A 22,488-nucleotide genomic window follows, 5' to 3' on the forward strand; every position below is an offset into this window, starting at 1 on the left:
AAAAATGTAAAATGAAATAAAAATATTTTAATTACAAACCCTTCCCCTTTTTTTTTTTTTTTTTTAAATTGTATAGGCATCATATTATGTAACTATTTTATATAAAATGGTGAGTTAATAATTCTAATGACTTACAGTTACTCTTTATTATTTTTGTCTTGTGTTTTATATGCTGACATTACATGCTCATTTATTTTATTTTTTTTTTTTTTTGCTTCCAGCTGTTTGGACAAGTTCAGGCATTATGTAAATGAATCCACAATGCTAGGTTTAACTGCAGAGACACAGGGGAGGCGCTCCGGGATTAAAGGTCATTGTACTGATGAAAAAGCTGAATGGGGAAAACCACTGCATGCTATTGCAGGGCCCTTTACTAAGGGAGCGCGCATGTTTAATTAAGGTAGCCTAGATTTGATCTGAAAGGATCTTGTGCCATAATTAACCAACCATGCAATACAGCACTACGCTCTAAATGAAGGCTCTTGCGATGACGTTCAGCAAACCTAGCGTTCATTATTTGTTTGGTTTTTTTTTTTTTTGTCTTTTTAAATGATTCTATTGCAAACTGTTTTATTGCAAGCCAAATGTAGCAATATATATAAAAAAAAAAACTAATTTTGACCCATAAGTTGACATGTCATTTAGTTTATTGGGATAAATCTAGGAAAATCAATGTGTTGGGTTTTTTGTTTTTTTTAAATCTTAAGGATGATTAATTTGTTTGCATCATGGGTTACAAAAGCTGAATTCCTTGCATCCAAGTGCAATGCTACTTTCATTGATGCATGTATCTGCTGTCATTTTTTTTTTTTTTTTTTTTTTTTACACAATGATTGTACGTTTTTATAGTTTTAGATTCTTAGCTGTGTATATAAAAAGACAAAAACGTATCATGGGGTTAGACTTCCTAATATTTTTTATTTTTTTTTTTGCATTTTTAAGCATTGCATTTTTAACCTATGACTTATAATTCTATACTATGTTTTCAAGAATGTGCAACAGAAAACAAAATGGCTTTCAGTATTTTGTCAGGCCTAAATATTACATATGTGATAACTGTCTGTGACCAACTATGTAGTTATGACTTTCATTAGCTGATCAATTAGTGAGGGGGGACAAAAAAAAAATAACTTAAATGTATTTACCGTAACAGAAGCACAATTTCATTTTTGAATTTTGTTGATTAGTAAAGCAATAGACAAGTGATTTCTAAAATGACTTCTCAACATTGTATTTTACTAAAATTTCATAGAGGTGAAATGCTGTAGAATTAGAGAAATTTAAAAAGGATGTCTCAATGTAATACTCCAGTTTTTGGTAATACTTGACATACTATACCTTCCATGTGTTGTATAGCTATTATTCATATTCTGTACTATTTTTTTTTTTTTTTTTCCCATGGTGTGCCGTACATTTGAAAAGGGGTTACAAACCAAATGCATTTAAAATGCTAGTTATAACCACTTTTAATTTTAGAATTTTATTTTATTTTATATGGTCAAAAAATTGGAATTTGCCAATAGTAAGAAGTGAACATGGCTCACTGTGTCAATTAATCTCTGTTGTGTCCCTGTGGAATCGTCAGCACTGAATTGTCTTGTTTCATTCAAAAGAATAGACACACTGGTTGACATCAGATGTTGTCCAAAAAGCAACAGGATTACACTCAACGTGCCAGAAGCTATAGTGGTTTGCTCAAGAAAAGCTTCCTTGCATATTAGGAATAGGAACAATTTTTCCATTTTTTTTTGTAAGAAGTAATTAATTTTATTTAAGAGGTTTCCAGAATTCTTCTGGCAATTTTTCCTTTGAGATTCACCTTTTCTAGATGGGTGTTTGTAAATGGACCCATATCTTCCTACAGTGTGAATTATTGGGATGGGGGTATCCATTAAACAGATGGTGTCCTTGTGGGCAGAGATGGACCATTCTCCATTTGGTCAGGTCAGTATTCAATGACCACTGGAACGGAAACCTGAGAACCAGCCCTTCTTTTTTTTTTTTTTTTTGTGTGTGTGACGGTGCAGCAATGATTTTGTTGTGCCAGGCTGGCTACTCAAATGAGGAGCCAGGGATGTCGGCAAGTAGGAGGTGGTTCCTGTCCAATGACCATTGAAAAGTGACCTGGGTCCTGCAAACTTAATTTTCGTATCTTTTACCCATGGGCATCCCAAAATTTGGGGCCTTAATCCGGCCTTTACGTACAAACGCCCCCTCATCCATTGCATTTCCATTTAATCTTAATTAGTACACTATGGCGGACTACTTCAGGATAATTAAGAGTTGAACGAATTTGCTCGGGTCCCTGCTTATTGATCAGTGGTCCGGTTATCCTGCCTTTAAGACTCCTCGCTGCCTGAACACATTAAGGCATCGTTCAAACGTCCATGTTTGTTCATGTGTGCAAAAAATAAATGGTAGGAGTGTCACCAGTGTTTTCTCAGTGTAGTTTTTTTTTTTTTTTTTTTTACCATCAGTGTTATTCATGTATGGATAGAAAAAGCTTTGCAATTTAACATTGGAAAGGATATCGGAGAATGCACATTGATGCCATCTCATTGCTGTCCAGGATGTTTTTTTCTCCTCCATACTAGTTGTTAAACAGACGTGTCCTTGGAAAAATGGAGACTTGGGATCTGCAACAAATACATTAGACATGCCAACAGCCCCATAGAGGTCTGAATAAGGCTTAAAGGGACTCTGTCACCTGAATTTGGCGGGACTGGTTTTGGGTCATATGGGCGGAGTTTTCGGGTGTTTGATTCACCCTTTCCTTACCCGCTGGCTGCATGCTGGCTGCAATATTGGATTGAAGTTCATTCTCTGTCCTCCATAGTACATGCCTGTGCAAAGCAATCTTGGCTTGTGCAGGAGGACAGAGCATGAACTTCAATCCAATATTGCAGCCAGCATACAGCCAGCGGGTAAGGAAAGGGTGAATCAAACACCCAAAACCAGTCCTGCCAAATTCAGGTGACAGGTTCCCTTTAAGGAGAAGTTTTAATGGAGCCGTGACCGAGCATGTGTAGCCCTAGTGAAAGTCTGTAGGACTGGCCGCAACGTACACTTAGTGCAACATACATTAAATGGAGTTTGAGTCTTAGAACGTAATTACTTATTTGGTCAGACAAGACTTCTCGAATATCCTTTATCGCTTTCTAAAGAAAGGCTGGCCAAGCGATACATGTCTGGGTTCTGTTCTGGCAGAATGGGACCCACACATATAGACACCCTGCAGATAGAGGGTATCGAACTGAGGACCACCTACTCTGTAACATACGGCCTAGGCCGTCTTTAAGAAACCAGACTTGCTTTTTTTTTTTTTTTTCTTTTGGGGGAAAAAAAGAGACTGTAAAGGAAAACTATTAATTTGAAAAAATGCCAGTAAAACGTCAAAAAACTTCAACCCCATACAAGAACTACAAAGTCTATAGTAAATTCTAAAAATTGCTACATACAAAGTTATTTTTTTTAAGCAAAATCTGGTCGTGGTGGTGGCGCAGTTTTTGTTTTGAAATCTGCTCCAAACAAGGTGTTATGTTTTTGGGGCCTTTTAACTGATCTAGAGGGGAAAAAAACAATTAAATCCCACCATCCAAAAAAAAAGTGTATCCTGAGGCAATGTTCACTTGAAAACCTGATCATTTGGCTAAGGGTTCATTCACACTGAGCCCAGGAAGATGAATAAGGGTGCTTGTTGCCTTCCATTTAGGCTGGTTTTACAATTGCCTTGCTTTTTTGACCCGTTTTTGTGCCCCCCCCATGCATTTCTATGGGGCCGTAAAAATGGGCTGCAAAAATTCATAGGAGCGTACGCCATGAGGGTCATTTTTTCCAGCCAAGAAAAAATATTGAGCTTGCTCAATATATTTCACGGCTTACGGACACTGGCCCCATTGAAAATCAATGGGGCCGCAAAAACAAAGGAAGGTTGTTTTTGCGGCGCACTGTGACTTCCGGTTTTGCGAACCACTGTTTTGCTTTTTGTTTTCCCCAATACTTTTTCTATAGTATTAGAAACCTGAAACTGTGATCGGCAAGTTTTTTGCCGTCTGATATTGTGGCAGACCTTGAAAATTGCGGCGATTATGGCCTGCAATAACTGGCGCAAAAAAAAGGTAAGTGTAAAAGCAGCCTTACTATGCTGTAATACACAATCGTGCCACCTGAGATATATACAGGTTCTTCTCTCATCAAAAAGTTAATTTATTTCAGCTCTTCAATACAAAACGTGAAATTCGTATATTATATATAGTCATTACAAACAGTGCTCTATTTCAAGTGTTTATTTCTGTTAATGTTGATGATTATGGCTTACAGCCAGCCAATGAAAACATAAGTCATTATTTCAGTAAATTAGAAGACATTCTAACACCAGCTCGAAAAATCTGATATGTTGGCCTACTGAAACGTATGTTCATTGTTCAGTAAATGCACTCAGTACCTTGTCGGAGCTCCTTTTGCAACAGTTACTGCATCAATGCGGCGTGGTATGGAGGCGATCAGCCTGTGGCACTGCTGAGGTGTTATGGAAGCCCAGGTTGCCTTGATAGCAGCCTTCAGCTTGTCTGCATTGTTGGGTCTGGTGTCTCTCATCCTCCTCTTGACCATGGCTGTCAAACTGCATTCCTCGAGGGCTGCAAACAGGTCATGTTTTCAGGATTTCCTTGTACTGCACAGGTGATAATTTAATCACCTACACAAATAATGAGTTGGTGATTAAATTATCACCTGTGCAATACAAGAAAATCCTGAAAACATGACCTGTTTGCAGCCCTCGAGGAATGCAGTTTGACACCCCTGCTCTTGACAATACCCCACAGATTCTCTATGGGGTTAAGGTCAGGTAAGTTGGCTGGTCAATCAAGAACAGTAATACTATTGTTTTTAAACGAGGTATTGGTACTTTTGGCAGTGTGGACAGGTGACAAGTCCTGATGGATAAAAATTTTTCCATCTCCAAGAAGCTTGAGGGAAGCCTGAAGTGCGCTAAAATTTCCTGGTAGATGGTTGCGTTGACTTTGGGCTTGACAAAACAGTGTGGACCTACACCAGCAAATAGCATGGCTCCCCAAACCATCACTGATTGTGGAAACTTCCCACTCAGGCTATGTGCACACGGTGCGGATTCGTGTGCGGAATTTTCCGCACCGTTTTTGTAAAACGCTCTGCGGATTCCTATTGAGGAGCCGGTGTAAACCGCTGCAGAATCCGCACAAAGAATTGACATGCTGTGGAAAATACAGCGCAGCGTTTTCAAGCGGTATCTTCTGCAATATGTGCACTGCGGATTTTGTTTTCCATACGTTTACATGGTACTGTACAATGCATGGAATACTGCTGCGGATCCACAGCAAAATCCGCAACGTGTGCACATTGCTTAAACCTCAAGCAGTTTGGATTGTGGCCTCTCCACTCTTCCTCCAGACTCTGGGACCTTGATTTACAAATGAGATGCAAAATTTACTTTCATCTGAAAACACCTTGGACCACTGAGCAACAGTCCAGTTCTTTTTTTTTTTTTTTTTCTCCTTGGCCCAGGTAAGGCTAGGTTCACATTGCGTTGGGGCAATCCGTTTAGCGCTTAGCGCTAGCGGATTGCGCTAATGCAATGTATCTATAGGGATTGCGTTTGCCGATTCCCGCTAGCGCAGATCCCCAATCTGCGCTAGCGAGGAACGGACCTCGAACGCTGCAAGCAGCGTCCGAGGTCCGTCCGAAAATAACGGCACATCGCTAGCGCGTGCCGAAAATGGCATGCGCTAAAGATCAGAATCACATTGCCGTCAATGGGTGCGCTAACGGACCCATTTCATGGCGTTAATTTTGACAATTTCGCCATGCAACAGAGTCCGTTAGCGTTAACCCATTAATGCAATGTGAACCTAGCCTAAGACAATTCTGGTGTTGTCTATTGGTCATGAGTGACTTGACACAAGGAATGCGACACTTGTAGCCCATGTCCTAGATACATCTGTGTGTGGTGGCTCTTGAAGCAATGACTCCAGCAGCAGTCCACTCGTTATAAATCTCCCCCAAATATTTGAATAGCCTTTTCTTAACAATAATTTTCAAGCCTGTAGATATCACAATTGCTTGTGCACCTTCTTCTACCACACTTTTTCATTCCACTCAACTGTCCATTAATATGCTTGGATGCATCACTCTGTGAGCAGTCAGCTTCTTTAGCAATGACCTTTTGCGGCTTACCCTCCTTGTGGAGTGTCAGTGACTGCCTTTTGGACACCTGTCAAGTCAGCAGTCTTCCCCCCATGATTGTGGAGCCTTCTGAAACAGACTAAGGGACCCTATAAAATGCTTAAAGGGAACCTGTCACCTGAATTTGGCGGGACCAGTTTTGGGTCATATGGGCGGAGTTTTCGGGTGTTTGATTCACCCTTTCCGTACCTGCTGGCTGCATGCTGGCCGAAATATTGGATTGAAGTTCATTCTCTGTCCTCCATAGTACACGCCTGCGCAAGGTAAGATTACTTTGCGCAGGTGTGTACTACGGAGGACAGAGAATGAACTTCAATCCAATATTGCAGCCAGCATGCAGCCAGCAGGTAAGGAAAGGGTGAATCAAACACCCGAAAACTCCGCCCATATGACCCAAAACCAGTCCCGCCAAATTCAGGTGACAGGTTCCCTTTAAGAAGCCGTTGCAGGGAATTTTTGTTAATTATTCGAATTTACCGAGATAATGACTTTTGAGTTTTCATTGGCTGTACGCCATAATCATCAACATTAACAGAAATAAACACTTGAAATAGATCACTCTGTTTGTAATGACTCTATATAATGAGATTCACTTTTTGTATTTGAGAACTGAAATAAACTTTTTGATATTCTAATTTTGTGAGAAGCGGCTGCATATTATGGCCAAAAGTGTTGGAATCCTTGACATTGTTCCAGAGAATGAAATATTTCTTCAGGAAAATTGCCATTATATATCTTTTGTTATACACCTGTGTTTGTGTACATTGGAAGAGCACAAAAAAGAGGGGGTTGGGAAGGCAAATTGTGTGTGACATGTCCAATCACAACAATCAGATGGACAAAATTGTTGGCAATCTCAGCTTAATATTTGGTGTTCTTTTCTTTGTTAGCCTCGTTTTTGTTTTCGGTAAACATTATAATGATATGCTTTACCAAAAAGCTCTGTTGGTCTCCTCTGTCCACAAGACTTTCCCAGAAGGATTTTTGGCAAACTGTCTTTCTCAGCAGTGGGGTCCTCCTGGGTCTCCTGCCATGGCCTGTCGTTCAGATGTCGACAGATAATTCACAATGACAATGATGCACCCTGCGCCTGTAGGACAGCTTGAATGCCTCTGGAACTTGATTTGATATCCTACGTTGCGACATTTCATCAATTTTTCTCTGCCACCGACATCCCCAGAGATCAGCTACAGTTCCATGGGTTGGAAACTTCTTGATTGTTGCGCACCTTGGACAAAGCAACATCACGTTCTCTGGAGATTGTTGATATTGTTTAACAATTTTGGTTCTAAATTCCTCACACAGTTCTCCTTTTTCTGCTCTCCATGCTGAGTGTGGCACGCAAAATGCCAAGACTGAGTAAGATTTTCCCTATTTACCTGGTTTCATGTGGGATGAATTATTATTATTATTTTTTTTTTCATATTGCCCACACTGGTTATTTGCCACAGGTGAGTGGATGAGCCTCAAATGCTTGAAACCAAGTTGTTTATCCATAATTTTGGAAAGATGTCGGCAATTTTGTCTAGCCCCCTTTTTTTATTTATTTATTTTTTTTTGGGGGGGGGGGCGGTTGTGTTAATTTATGTCCACTATGCGCCTTCTGTTCCACTACACAGCGAGGAAATAAACAGGTGTATAACAAAACATGTGTAATTGCAATAATTTTCTGGGAGAAATGCTTAATTTTCTTGACCAATTTCAATGGAGCCAACCCTTTCGGCCATGAGAAATAATACATATTATAATCTTGTATGTAGCCTGCATCAAAGGTACTGTCAGAAAATATTTCAGATGATATCTTTGCTTTCTGAAAACATCATTCTGTAGCAGGTTTTGGGACCCAGTACATACTAATATTTTTATATTTTTTTTCACACATTTTCAACATTCTTCCAGCCATCTGTATGAAGTCTTGGTTCTTGCTTCAAAGTGCATGGGAAAGACATCAAAGGCATTCATGTTTTTGATGTGCCTGTCAATTTTTCAATGCTCTAGGATATATTCCTTTTATTTTTCTCACATCCAGAAGAGACCATATTTTCGGCTTTTCAATGACCATATCATTTTTGCTTAAAGGGGTATTCTAATCATATACTTTTAAAGGTGCTGGAGTGGTGTCAAAACATAAGACTGATTGCACAATGGTTCCATCTGCGTGGTCTGATTTTTTTTTTTTTTTATTTATTTATTTTATTCCCTTCTCTGACCCATAGAACTGTGGTGTCAAGGGTCAAAATGACGCCAACAAAAACGTACATGGCTCCATGTTGTGTAGTGTCTTGTTTGTACACCACAATTTTCCTTGAAGGGATTACCAATTGTGGTTTGTATACACTTTGTGTCACTTTATTCTGTAAGCTTTATTTATACTTTTTAATTGCCAGTAGGTAGTGTCATGTCTGTAAAAGCCTCTGACTTGTGCACTTTATCAGCATTTTTAGAATAAATCTTTTATTTGCTCAGGCTTTGTAAACTTTGAGGGTATGTACACATGATCAGTAATCGCTGTGTGTTCAAAGCTGTGTACTTGTGCAGCCAGATGCTACAGCATAGTGGGTAGGATTTCAAGAAATCCCATGCCCACTATGCGTGCACCGATGCCTGCAGAGACGGGCATGTGGCGTGTCTTTCCAGACCGCAGCATGTCAATTACTTTTGCGGAGACTAGGGTCTCTGCAAGGGAAATTTTACCCCATGCAATGTACTGTACATCCAATGGACAGCAGCGCTTTGGACGCAGTGAACATGTGTTGCCTCTAAAGCGTTGCCAGTTCCAGTTTTGGGCACGTAGCCTTATAAATCTTTGCATCTAGGTAAAGGAGTGGAGAAGATCACTCTTGGGACACGTTCAGTATTTGTAAGCTAAAACCAGGAGTGGGTGAAAAATACAGAAGTGGTGACGTGTTTCTATTATACTTTTCCTATGATTGTTCCACTACAGATTTTTTTTTTTTTTTTGCTTACAAATATTGAACGTGTGAACATGGCCTCTGTGGATATTGTCTAGACCAGCAGTTGAAATCATCTACTAATAATCTGTAGCCACATTGTTTTTGAAGCAGAAGACCTTTCAGGAAAATGCCGGTGGTGTTTTTCTCTGAAGCGGTTTTCGAAGCCTGAAGCGATTGAAAGAAGTTACAAAGGACGGAAAATGTGCCCAAGTTATTTTGACATTACCATGTCGATAATCATTCTTCTTATTGTGGTCATGTGTGTGTTTTTTTTTTTTTTGCAGTTTCACGTGGGTTGTCAGGTGAATCTGAATTTCAAAAAGACATATGCGTATCCTTAGACAGAGTGAATTATGCTGACCATCCATCACTTCCAGCATGCCATCTAAGACAAGAGGAAGCTAAATAAGGCTTATTGCAAAGGTTGAACAGAAAATAGTTACTGCTGGTGTCCTATATTTCTTATATTTTTTTATTATTTTTTTTTATAGTGCCATTTATTCCATGGCGCATTACATGTGGAAGGGGCAATTATAGACAAGTACAATAAACATGAGTAAAACAAGGCGCGTACACACAAGTACAGAGGGAGAGGGAACCCTGCCCGTGAGGGCTCAGTCTGCAGGGGATGGGTGAGGATACACTAGGAGAGAGTAGAGCTGGTCGTGTGGCGGTTCAACAGACTAAAGGTACCGTCACACTTAGCGACGCTGCAGCGATACCGACAACGATCCGAATCGCTGCAGCGTCGCTGTTTGGTCACTGGAGAGCTGTCACACAGACCGCTCTCCAGCGACCAACAATGCCGGTAACCAGGGTAAACATCGGGTAACTAAGCGCAGGGCCGCGCTTAGTAACCCGATGTTTACCCTGGTTACCATCCTAAAAGTAAAAAAAACAAACACTACATACTTACCTACAGCCGTCTGTCCTCCAGCGCTGTGCTCTGCACTCCTCCTGTACTGTCTGTGTGAGCACAGCGGCCGGAAAGCAGAGCGGTGACGTCACCGCTCTGCTTTCTGGCTGACCGACGCTCACAGCCAGTGCAGGAGGAGTGCAGAGCACAGCGCTGGAGGACAGACGGCTGTAGGTAAGTATGTACTGTTTGTTTTTTTTACTTTTAGGATGGTAACCAGGGTAAACATCGGGTTACTAAGCGCGGCCCTGCGCTTAGTTACCCGATGTTTACCCTGGTTACCAGTGAAGACATCGCTGAATCGGTGTCACACACACCGATTCAGCAATGTCTGCGGGGAGTCCAGCGACGAAATAAAGTTCTGGACTTTCTTCCCCGACCAGCGACAGCACAGCAGGGGCCTGATCGCTGCTGCCTGTCACACTGGACGATATCGCTAGCCAGGACGCTGCAACGTCACGGATCGCTAGCGATATCGTCTAGTGTGACGGTACCTTAAGGATCACTGCAGACTTGTCAGAAGAGGTGGATATTCAGGTTCTTTTTGAAGGTTTCCGTGGTAGGCCGAGAGTCTGATGTGTTGGGGTAGAGAGTTCCAGAGTATGGGGGAAGCACGGGAGAAGTCTCGGGTGTGGGAAGAAGAGATAAGAGGGGAGTAGAGAAGGAGATCTTGAGAGGATCGAAGGTTGAGTGTAGGTAAATACCGGGAGACCATGTCACAGATGTATGGAGGAAACTGGTTGTGGATGGCTTGTATGTCATAGTTAGGGTTTTGTACTGGAGCTTCTGGACAATAGGAAGCCAGTGAAGGGCTTGGCAGAGAGGGGAGGCTGGGGAATAACGGGGAGACAGGTGATTTAATTGGGCAGCAGAGTGTAGGATGGATTGGAGAGGTGCTAAAGGGGAGGCCAAAGAGTAGGAAGTTGCAGTAGTTGAGGTGGGAGATAAGGCGTGTACTAGTGTTTTTGTGGTTTCATGGTCAAGGAATGCACTGATCCAGGAAATATCTTTTGAGTCGACAGGAGGAGGCAAGGGCTTGGATATGTGGCTTGAGAGGGCAGAGTCGGGGATCACACCGAGGCACCGGGCGTGTGGGACTATCATTGACATTGATAGCGAGGTCTGGTGGAGGGATAGAGTGAGATGAGGGAAAGATGATTTCTGTTTTGTCCATGTTCAGTTTTAGAAAGCGAGCAGAAAAGGAAGCTGAAGTAGCAGACAGACATTGTGGGATTTTGGTCAGCAAGGAAGTGAGGTCAGGTCCAGAGAGGTAGATCTGTGTGTCATCGGCGTAGAGATGATGCTGTAAACCGAGGGATTCTATGAAGTGTCCCAGTCCAAAGGTTTAGATGGAGAAGAGCAGGGGCCCTAGGACTGAGCCTTGGGGAACACAGACAGACGGGGCGAGGTGAGGAGGTGGTGTGGGAGAGGGAGACACTGAATGTTCAGTCTGTTGGATATGACGAGATCCAGTATAGGGCCAAGTCTGTGATGCCAAGAGATAAGAGAATCTTTAGCAAGAGGGAATGTGTCGAAGACAGGTCCAGGAGGAGGACAGAGTAGTGTCGCTTACTCTTGGCGGTTAGTAGGTCATTGGTGACTTTAGTTAGGGCAGTTTCAGTTGAGTAATGCAGTCGGAAGCTAGATTGTAAGCGGTCAGAGGGAGCAGGAAGAAAGGTGGGAGGACAGTTCATGATGAACATGCTGTTCCAGTAGTTTTGAGACATAAGGGAGAAGAGATATCAGGCGAGGGTGGGTAAGTGAGTTTGTGGAGTGGGGGTTGCGCACTAGGAGAGGGAAGAGAATGTCCGTAGTTTGTGGTAAGACAGGGGGAGGGATGAGTTAGTAAGGGAACGGAGGCTGGTGAAGATGAGGTCCAGTGTGTAACCATCTTTGTGAGTGGCCGCAGAGGACCATTGAGTGAGGCCAAAAGAGGCAGTGAGCGATTTAAAGTTTAGAGGCAGCTGAGGTGGAAGTGTCAATGGGGATGTTGAAGTCGCCTATGATAGTGGGGATGTCAGAAGAGAGGAAACCAAGCTGCCAGGTCATGAAGTGGTCGAAAAAGGTGGAGATGGCTAGTTCTGGGGGGCAGTAGATTACAGCCAGTTGGAGGGGGAGTAGATTTGGACAGAGTGTGCCTCAAACGAGGGGAGAGAATCAGAGGGGGTAGTGGAATTGGGTTAAAGGAGCAGGTGTCGGACAGGAGCAAGCCAACTCCTCCACCACGTTTGTTGCTGGGGTGGGGGACGTGTGGAGGATCATGGCAGGTGGTTAGAAATGAGTCTGGGGATGTGTTGAGGAGGGCCAGGATTTTGGGATATGTCACCAGCAATGAGGAGCAGCAGAGAGAGCGTTAGAAGGTGGGAGTAGGATAGGACATGGTGTGGCCGTGTGCATCTGGAGAAAAAGGCTTGAATGCGAAGGAACCAGTCAGAAGAGAAGGTGAGATGGCTGGGGAGGATGGAGGGATAAATCAGTACTTCCTTACTTGGTGGAGGGATTACAGGAGAATTAAAAAAAAAAAAAAAAAGAGTACTACTGGGGTGAATGTAAAGAGAAAACAAAACATTGTAGTGATTTTATTCCTTTACCTTCCAGTCCAATTCAAAATATGTGTGTGTGTGTGTATATATATATATATATATATATATATATATATATATATATATATATATATATATATATTTGTATTTCTTGCGAGATTTGGATGTTTCACCCCCAGCAGTTCGCCCCGGGTACATTTATTTCACCTGTGGGAAGATATACCATCCAGCTTCCATACCATCACCCCAGAGCAGTGTCGGTCCCTACTGACCGAATACCACAGGTGGCGTCACGAATAAACTTTTTATTCTTAAACTCCCTTTAAAAACCTTTCCCCTTACTTGGGTGCCCAGGGCCACAGACCAGGTCGCAGCCACCATGACGTCCCCTTCAAGTACCAGACCCAGTACCGAGTACCTCACTGCCCTGGCGGGCAACTCAACTTGGCGTCACAAACAGGATGTACCCGGGGGTGAACTGCTGGGGGCGAAACATCCTATGACCATTTCTTGCAGCCAAAGCTGGAATGCTGGTGAAACATTAATGGTGAATTTGCCCTTATGTCTTAAAATACCTAATAAAATAGTTTATAGGGCGGGGGATTTAACAAAAGATAAAAAACCTTGTCTCCCAAATTCATTCAGGTGTATGTACCTCAGCAGCAGGAGGTGAGTAGAGCTTATATATTCGTATATTTCTGCCTGCAAGCTCCCCAGCACAAATGCCCTAATCCACAGGTGCGTGATATGATCTATAGGTCTGCTGTCACTTGCCCCGCTCACCATGTGAAGTCTGATTTACATTTCTTTTAATACAAAATAAAAGTTATGGATCTTGTGTGGTGACGCAAAAAAAATAACATCTGTGCTTTTAAGAGACAGTTATATCTCTCAAATTTGGTGGTTTTTTTTCCAAGCATTGCCTTATCCAAAGAATGTATCATAGGCCAAGGTCACACTTGCGAGTTCAATGTGAGTAACTCGCACATCAAGTCCCGGCACTCGGGATCGGAGAGTTCAGCTGCATAGGAATACATACAGCCACACGCTTTAGTCCCGAGTGCCGGCGGCGGTGCTGGGACTTGATGCGAGAGACTCGCACGAGATTCTCGCATTGAACTTGCAAATGTGACCCCGACCTTAACTTAATTGTCTGCGGACGGTCAATATATTTACTGAAGAATCAATTGATGAATTGCTACAAATTTCAAATATTTTTGCAACATAGAGTTCTGTGCAAATATCTTAAGCAGTTGTAGAAAATTGCAACAAAGTAAGAATGTATTACAAATTAGGGGTAAGTTTGCTTTTTGTTAAAAAAAAAAAAAAAAAAAAAAGTGAAGAAAAGAGAAATCTAAATCCAGTCCAATATTTGGGGTGACTGCCTTTTGCCTTCAAAACTGCAATTCTTCTAAATGCTCTTACGCCTAGTTTTGAAGAAACTCTGCAGGGAAGTAGTGTAAAGCCGGGGTTCCATTAGATTATGACATCCGATGAGTCTCTCATACGAGGGCATTGCCTGTGATAAGCTTATGACACTTGGCTCCTGTTCGCATGATAGGATGGGAGCACAGCTGCGGAGGAGACGGAGAAAGCAATTTCTACATCTCCTCCATTGTCTGCGTATATCCCACTGCACTCTGATATCCGAGTGCAGTGCCATGTGTCACATGCACCCATACATTTATATGGGTGCGGGTGATCCCATTCTCGGGTGTAGTTGCAGCATGCTTCGATTGGTTGCTCATGCCAAACTTACAAGGAACTTCAACCATGTTTCATTGTTTCCTGCGTGCACTCATTGTGAATTTCTGTGAACAAACTGCCCTCTGTTACAGCAAAATATTTCACGTTTTGACTCCAGTCCAGCACACATGCTGCCATTTTTCTGCACTCCAGTTTCATATATATGGTGGTCAGTTGGTAATGTTTCTATGTCCTATTTCTCAGTGCTTTTACAAAAGAGCTGAAACACATCTTGAAACTTAAATTTGCTTAGAAGTCTTTGCCTTGTATAGACCTTGCTGATACAGTAGAACTTCGTTGTTGTGCTCAGTTTTATCAAGGGGTATGAACTATGACCTGAAACTGTCTTCTATAACCTCCCCACTGTAGCAGAGTTTGGCTGTTTCTCACCCAGTTTTAAGCCACTGTTTCAGTTTGAGTATTTCAACCTCTATATAAAAACGATGATCGTTATCACCTGGTTGATATAATTGGTTATCGTATGTTGTGTGTGTGTGGTTTTTTTTTTTTTTTTTTTATCTAAATATTTTATACTCTTTCCTTCACTTTGTTTGCATTCTGCCAGAGTCTGCCCTGCACATTGTGCCATAATTTATATCCTTAGTTTGTCCTAAGTACCAGTACTGGGGAGGGGGGGTGGAGAAATATTTGACCGGTAAAAAATTGGCAAAACAAGTCAATCTGGTTACTGAACCTCGCTGATCTGCCATCTGTCTATATTGATTGTTCGTATTCTGATTTGCTAATGTCTGCGGGTGACCAGTAAACCTCGGATCATGTGGACGCCGGCACATTAGTCTTTTCTAGTCTACATACCCTCATTATGTGTGGACAATGCTTTAAGAAAAGGCATTGTGTTTTGCGGAGGTTTAAGTGTAGCTTCCTAGCCCAGATCTTGTCTGCTAAAAATTTCATCCTGTAGATAATCCTAATTTAGTTGAAATATATATAATTTTTTTTTATTTTTAGTCGAGTAATGTCATGTCAACTTCCTTCCCTTCAGGTGCATGTGACAGTGCCGCAGCTATGAGTGGCATTTTAAAGAGGAAGTTTGAAGAAGTTGATGGATCTTCACCTTGTTCTTCTGTCCAGGAGTCAGATGATGACATCTCCAGTTGTGAAAGCGGAGACAGCAGTGACAGCATCAACCCGTCCAATTCCAGTCACTTTACACGTATGTGTCAGGTTTTCACTTATTTATGTCACCAGTTTTGACAATGAGACAAACCTTTGTTTGGCAATTATGCAAAGGAGGCAAATAATTCTATATCTTTATTTATTTTTTTGAGCTTTGACTTGCTTGTGCTGCATTCACACACAATCTGCATACTACCCCGTAGTTTCAATAATCCATACATGCATCAAATTAAAAGGAAACCAGTTCCATGTCTCCAGTCCATGAAACTTAGAATAACCAACGGTGTGGGAAAAGGTCAGCTCATCAACTTGGATCCTCCAGGTGCACGGAACTCCGTCCTGATCAAACGTTTGCGTATACGATAAAGTAGTGTTCCTGCTCTAGAATAAAATTCCAAAATGATTTATTTATTTCGGCCTCCGATAAAGGCCGCGATTGCGGTTGGCGTCCACGCCTAGTGCCATGCTATTTTAGCATTTATTAAATAAAAACCTTTTGAAATTTTATTCTGGAGCAACTTTTATTTTTTATTTTTTTCCCATTTTTGTATATACAAACTTAGAATAAGTATTTATTGTCATCTGTTTTGCAAATTCAGCTCTGCCATTAAAGTCAATGTGGATCTGTGTAAAACAGAAGGCAGACGTTGTACTTCAAATTTACGTCTATTTTTAACTGATCCATTGCAAAGATTCAATGGGAGCCAGCAATATTTTATTAGAGAAAATCTTTGACTTTAGTGTTCTAATGTAAAATGGTTGTATAGGGGTGGCTCAGTCCTGGGGTCCCGGGTTCAAATCTCATCAAGGACCACATCTGCAAGGAGTTTGCATATTCTCCACATGTTCGTGTGAGTTTTCTCCAGTTTCCTCCCACACTCCAAACACATACTGATGGGGCTCACATTCTAAATTCCCTATCTGGGACAGTGCCAATAATGTCTGTAAAGCGCTCTGGAATTAATGGCGCTATATAAATGAGTAAAACAAAAAAAATAGTTTAAAATATATATATAATATATATATATATATATATATATATATATATAATTTTTTTTTTTTCTTTCTGAATCCGGGATGCATTTGAGACCTACATTGTGTATTGTGGAGCAGGTATCTGTTAAGCAGATATGTCTTTTTGCACACCAATCAGTGGCACTACCCCTTTCCGCCTCCTGTAGTATAATTGTTGTAAGACTTGTACATTTTTTAGGTAAATAGGATATCTGTGACTTTGTAGAAGGAAACAAAACCATTGCCTAAGCATGAACAGTTAGATTGTTGTGCCTGGTGCTGTTTTTCGCTGGCACAGAGCGGTCACAGACCGCTCCTGCCGACAATTCAGCTGACTTTGCTGACATCACGTCGATAGAGTGGCTTTTTCTCTTACGCTTTTGCTTTGTCCATAGGACGTGACCTCCGATCTCATGCTTATTGACTCCCTACTGCCTAACTGGGAGAGCCATCTGTCAATCGGCGTGACGTTGGCAGTCACACCCCAGAGCAGGGCAGAAAAAAAAGAAAAGAAGCCGCTGCTCTATAGACATGACCTCAGCAGAGGCAGCTGAATCGCCGGCAGGAGCGGTCTGTGACCTCTCTATGCTGCCAAAAATTGACGTCGGGCACAGCAGGCAAGTAGGTAGCAAAGCAACTACCTGACTGCTAGTGCTTTAGGCACTTATAAATATATATTTTTACTGGTGGTTTTTTTTTTTTTTTTTTTTTTTCCTTTCACTTTTCTGTTTCTTTACGGCCACATCAAATTTAAGCTGTTGAGCTGAACTTTGCAAAATGTGGTCTATGGACACAAATTGGCAAAGAAGCGTTCATAAAAAAAAAAAAGTATTAAAACTTCCCATTAGAACAAGCACGCTGACTAATTCTCAGTAAACTTCTTCCGCAACACGGAAACAAATAATGGAAAATATTTTGATAAAGCCCAATTGCAAAAAATAAACATTATGTACTCTCAAAGATAAATGCATCTAAGAAAAAAAAAAAAAACACCTTAAGCTGTCCATATCCATTTTGATCATTGATACATTGCTATCCTTCTGATGCACACCACAAATCCACGTGAACGGAGTCTAGAAGCAGTCGGGAGTGACCATGTAGCATCCTCATAAGCCCCGTTATTTTCTGAACGCCAGAGAGAAGGACCACACGATTACTAAAAATGAACCAATTTTAATATATATGCTTTGTACATTAAAAAAGACTCCTCCACTCTGTAGAGTTTTGTGTTTGTATGCATTATGTAATATTCTAAATTACTAGTTATGACCCTTGTTGGTCGTAAAGCGCTTTTTTTTTTTTTTTTTTTTTTTTCTCCCACTCCTACATGGATGAAGCCCGATACAAAGCAATATTTCTATATATTGGAGCAAGGCAGTCCACCCTCTAAGGAGCTTAGTGGCAGCCTGCCAGTCACAAGGCAGCGCTTGGCATCAGCTACTGTTTGGCTCGTGCAGATCTAGTCTTAGTCTCTGCATAATAAGCCAGCAGTTTCTTGGAGAAAAGCATCTCCATATGAGTATATAAAAATAGCTCGTCTTATCTGTCCAAAAAAAAAGTCTGTAATTTGTTTTAAAAAAAAAAAAAAAAAAAAAAAAAACCATGGTTTCTGCAGGTTAGATTTTCTTTTTTTTAAGGATTGATTTAGATTTATTGAGTTGCAGTGTTACTATTGTACACTGAAAAATAACAACAAAACCCCTTATGCCGGTATTATAGAGCTGATCCTCCAAATGATGATTTATTTTTTTTCTCTTGTCAACATATCCGTGCAGTCAGGAGTGGCTGTACTTAACGATGAGGGACACTGCGGCATAGCCCGCTGTCACCTGACTGCGGGGCCTCTGTATGGCTCCTCCCCGGTCTCCCACTGGGTGACGGCGCTTTGATTGGAGGCCACGCCGCCGGGGGGCGGGGCCTCATTTGAAAAGGGGTTTGGCGCCGATTTGAGCTTCCGGATCCTCTCACTTGGACCCGGACCTGTTTCCCGCCCTCCCTCCCTTGTGTTCGATTTGTTGGTTTTGTGTGTTATTTAGTCGCAGCTGGCGGAATGGGTGGAGATTATGGTGGTGAGGATACCTGCACCGGGAGTCCGGAAGGCAGTCAATCTCCCTACACCCGACTGGTTGGCAAATTTTGCCAGTTTTAAGCTGCGACCCAAATCTTAAGCCAAAAGAAAAGATGCAAGTTACAGGAACAAAATTATCTCATAAAATAAACAAGTTATTAGTTTGAATTTTCTGGTGTGGCGTCACTTTGTGGGAGAATATTATCGCGGGTCTCGGCAGTCTTGCTGCTCTGGCTGTCCAGTATACCTGACATGCATAATTACAATATGTAGATTTCCATAATTGTGACAGGTGCGGACGTATCATAAAATGTAAAGATCTACATGACCTCTACAATTTGAGAAAATTGAGCATGTACCATATATAGGGACCCTGTCAGATGTAAAATATGTCCAGTATATAATTATTTTTTTTTAAACATGCACGTTCAACAATGCATGCAGTTTTTGATTACGTGTAATTTAAAAAAAAAAAAGCAAAACAAACCCCACTGATTTTCAAAATGACTAGATTTCAAAGAAAGTCATTTTGTTTTTCTTTTTTTTTTTTTTTTTCCAAAATCTAACAAATATTGAAATTCATTAAACCACTACATGTAATGACGCCTTAACTTTGGTGTCACTTTTAATAATTTTACTAAATGTCTAGACAATCTTTGTGCTGTCACTCGTAGCAGATATTGAATTTGAATGTGTTCTGTATGTATGTGTGTGTATATATGATAGATAGATAGATATATATATATATATATCTCTATCTATTGAACCCGTTCTACGCCCGGGTGGCGAGCATCTATATTGGCATATGGTCTCCATCCTGGTATGTGCTGCTCCATCCTGCGTCCCCATTGTGACATGTGCTGCTCCCAACCTGCGTCCCCGTTCTGTCATGTGCTGCTCCCATCCTGCGCCCCGTTCTGTCATGTGCTGCCATCCTGCCCCCGTTCTGTCATGTGCTGCTCCCATCCTGCGCCACCATTGTATTATATGCCCCCCATAAGATGCTCCATGGTATATGCCCCGTATGCTGCTGCCATATAAAAAAAAAAATAAAAAATACCATACTCTCCTATCGTCGCTGGGGGTCTGAGCAGGCGGGGACACCGGCGCGCTGTGGGGGTCAGGTGCCGGTATCGCCGCTACCTCAGGCCCCCAGCACTTGCTATACTCACCTGTCTGTCCCGTTCCAGCACTGCGCGCCGCCATCTTCCGGCTCCTCTAGCTGTGACTGTTCAGTCAGAGGCCGGCGCGCATTAAACGCGTCATCGCGCCCTCTGAACTGTGAACGTCACAGCAGAGGAGACAGGAGACGGAGCTGCACGCAGCGCTGGAACGGGACAGACAGGTGAGTATACTTACCCTCCTGGCAGTCCCTGCTATCCGGTGGAGATCGCGGTGTGCGTTCAGTGTTTACGCATACCGCGATCTCCTGGGAGCGTCACTCTGTGAGGCCCAGACTGCGCCGGCACTTGCGCAGTCTATAAAGGCTTCGGACAGAGTGACGCTCCCAGCGTTATAATATATATGTATATATATCTCCAAACGAAGAAGAAAGAAGGAGAGGCGGCACTCACCGGTCCATTACGAGAGGAAACTTTATTACTTAAAAGCCATCACAGCCGGGGGTACAAAACATACAGTGCGGCAAGCCTGACGACGGCCGTTTCGCGCCCTCCTGGCGCTTCCACGGGTCAGTCTTCCCAGCCTGGTGCAGGGCTACAATTTTGTTTCTGGTGTCCTTTGACAGCTCTTTGGTCTTCACCATAGTGGAGTTTGGAGTCAGACTGTTTGAGGGTGTGCACAGGTGTCTTTTTATACTGATAACAAGTTTAAACAGGTGCCATTACTACAGGTAATGAGTGGAGGAAAGAGGAGACTCTTAAAGAAGAAGTTACAGGTCTGTGAGAGCCAGAAATCTTGATTGTTTGTTTCTGACCAAATACTTATTTTCCACCATAATATGCAAAAAAAAAAATGATAAAAAAAACAGACTGTGATTTTCTGGATTTTTTTTTTTTCTCAGTTTGTCTCCCATAGTTGAGGTCTACCTATGATGTAAATTACAGACGCCTCTCATCTTTTTAAGTGGTGGAACTTGCACTATTGCTGACTGACTAAATACTTTTTTGCCCCACTGTGTGCGTGTGTGTATATATATATATATATATATATATATATATATATATATATATATATATCTATATCTATATCTATCAGGAACAGCATCCAATACTACCTCAATAGTGTGCAAAGCTCTCCCAACCAGCAGTACCAAAATGGCCTCCAGCAATAATATCAAAAAAAGAAAAGCAGCACAAAAAATAATAGAAAAGGTGGACTTTATTGCCTGAGCAGGCGTGGCAACGTTTCGGATATAAGAATCCTTTTTCAAGCAGTGAACAAGTGAGTGAAACCTCTCTTTATACAAATCCTGAGCATATCCAATCAGTACATTCATTACATTCAATAACATAGATGCTGGATAGGTGTAACTGTTAATATTTCAACATTCAGTGCAAAATGTGACCTGTGTTTCAATTATAAAAATTCATTATCTATACATACAGTGCATTACACATCCTGTGCATAATCCTAAAACATTGCTCAATGAGCAATTAACAATTATAAAATCCAGGTGCTCCAATCACCCGAATCATGGTAATAATACACTTACAGCGTTGTATACATGCGTGCCCCTGTCTTCGGCGTCCTAGCGCACTTACTGCGCATGTCTGTGACATCACAGCCAGTGTAATCACAATGCACAGGCACACAACTGCGCAGTATCGCAAAGAAGACAGCGGCGCCATTTTATTTAAGGGAAAAAATCGCTATATGAAGCGGCGAATCTCTTATTAGCAAAATGTTAATAAAAAAAGGGTAAGATATGTCCAATTTACATCACCTCGTTCTCATCATCCTAATTAACCAAGAAAATAATAAAATCAAACAAGTTATCATCTAATAGCAATATAGAGCAGTTCCATATTATGCTGGGGATGAATCAAGTTGTGCCTTTAGCAGGATTTAAAGGGCCAGAGCATAAACCCATAACAGTCATAAGGGCCGGGATACCCTCCCCAATCAAGTGGGGCACCCCGTACCTCCATGTGGAGAGAGAGACATTTGGGGGTGGTACCCCCCCGCATAACTCAAACCCACCAATGACTTAATATGACCCATATCCAGTGCCACAACATATCAAACCCATAACAGAAACACACACAACATTGCAAGTGCTCCCGATATCCAAAGTTTATTGTGCTCTCATATTTTTTTTATATATTTTTTTATACATTAATTTTCAAAAACAACGAGAACCAGGGGATGCAGAGGCCATAAAACTTACACAATCCTAATCAAAATTATACACGAAAAAATATAAATAAGACTCAGAGAATCCGTCACTCCATAAGCACAGAAGATTTTTAAATAAAGAAATAATATTCCTCTGAATACCATGCAATTCAAGGACTGGAGCATCTGAAAATAAAAGCAGAAGAAAAAGGAAATAAATATCATTCCTCATTTAATAGATACATAAATCAATACGTTTGAGAGAGGAAACCCACCCTCATACATTTTACATGACTTGACTAAGTTTATAGTCTACATTAAGACCATATGGCTTTAGGGTGTTCAACCTCTTTATCCACTCCAGTTCTCTCCTCTTAAGCAATTGCACCCGATCCCCTCCTCTCCTCTGTATAGGTATCATATCAATGATTCGAAAACGCAACTCCCTTTCAGTGTGAGACTTTTCTACAAAATGTTTCGAAACAGGTAAGTCCATCCGTTTTTTCCTTATGGTATGTCGGTGCTGATTGATTCTAGTTTTGAAGTCACACCGACATACCACAAGGAACATGGACATTGTAATAGATAGATAAC

At 41.6% G+C, this 22,488-nt stretch overlaps 1 protein-coding gene across 3 annotated transcripts in view; it reads left to right on the top strand.

The window, feature by feature from the left end:
• CSRNP3 (cysteine and serine rich nuclear protein 3) overlaps positions 1–22,488 on the top strand; it is a 135,279-nt gene that overhangs the window by 88,888 nt on the left and 23,903 nt on the right. For all 3 annotated transcript variants that reach the window (XM_069733066.1, XM_069733067.1, XM_069733068.1), the window contains one exon: positions 15,382–15,552. In XM_069733066.1, coding sequence (XP_069589167.1) covers positions 15,405–15,552 — 148 coding nt within the window. In that variant the 5' untranslated portion in view covers positions 15,382–15,404. The remainder of the gene's footprint in view (positions 1–15,381; positions 15,553–22,488) is intronic.

The sequence above is a fragment of the Ranitomeya imitator genome, chromosome 7 (genome assembly GCF_032444005.1).
Source record: "Ranitomeya imitator isolate aRanImi1 chromosome 7, aRanImi1.pri, whole genome shotgun sequence".
Lineage (NCBI taxonomy): Eukaryota > Metazoa > Chordata > Amphibia > Anura > Dendrobatidae > Ranitomeya > Ranitomeya imitator.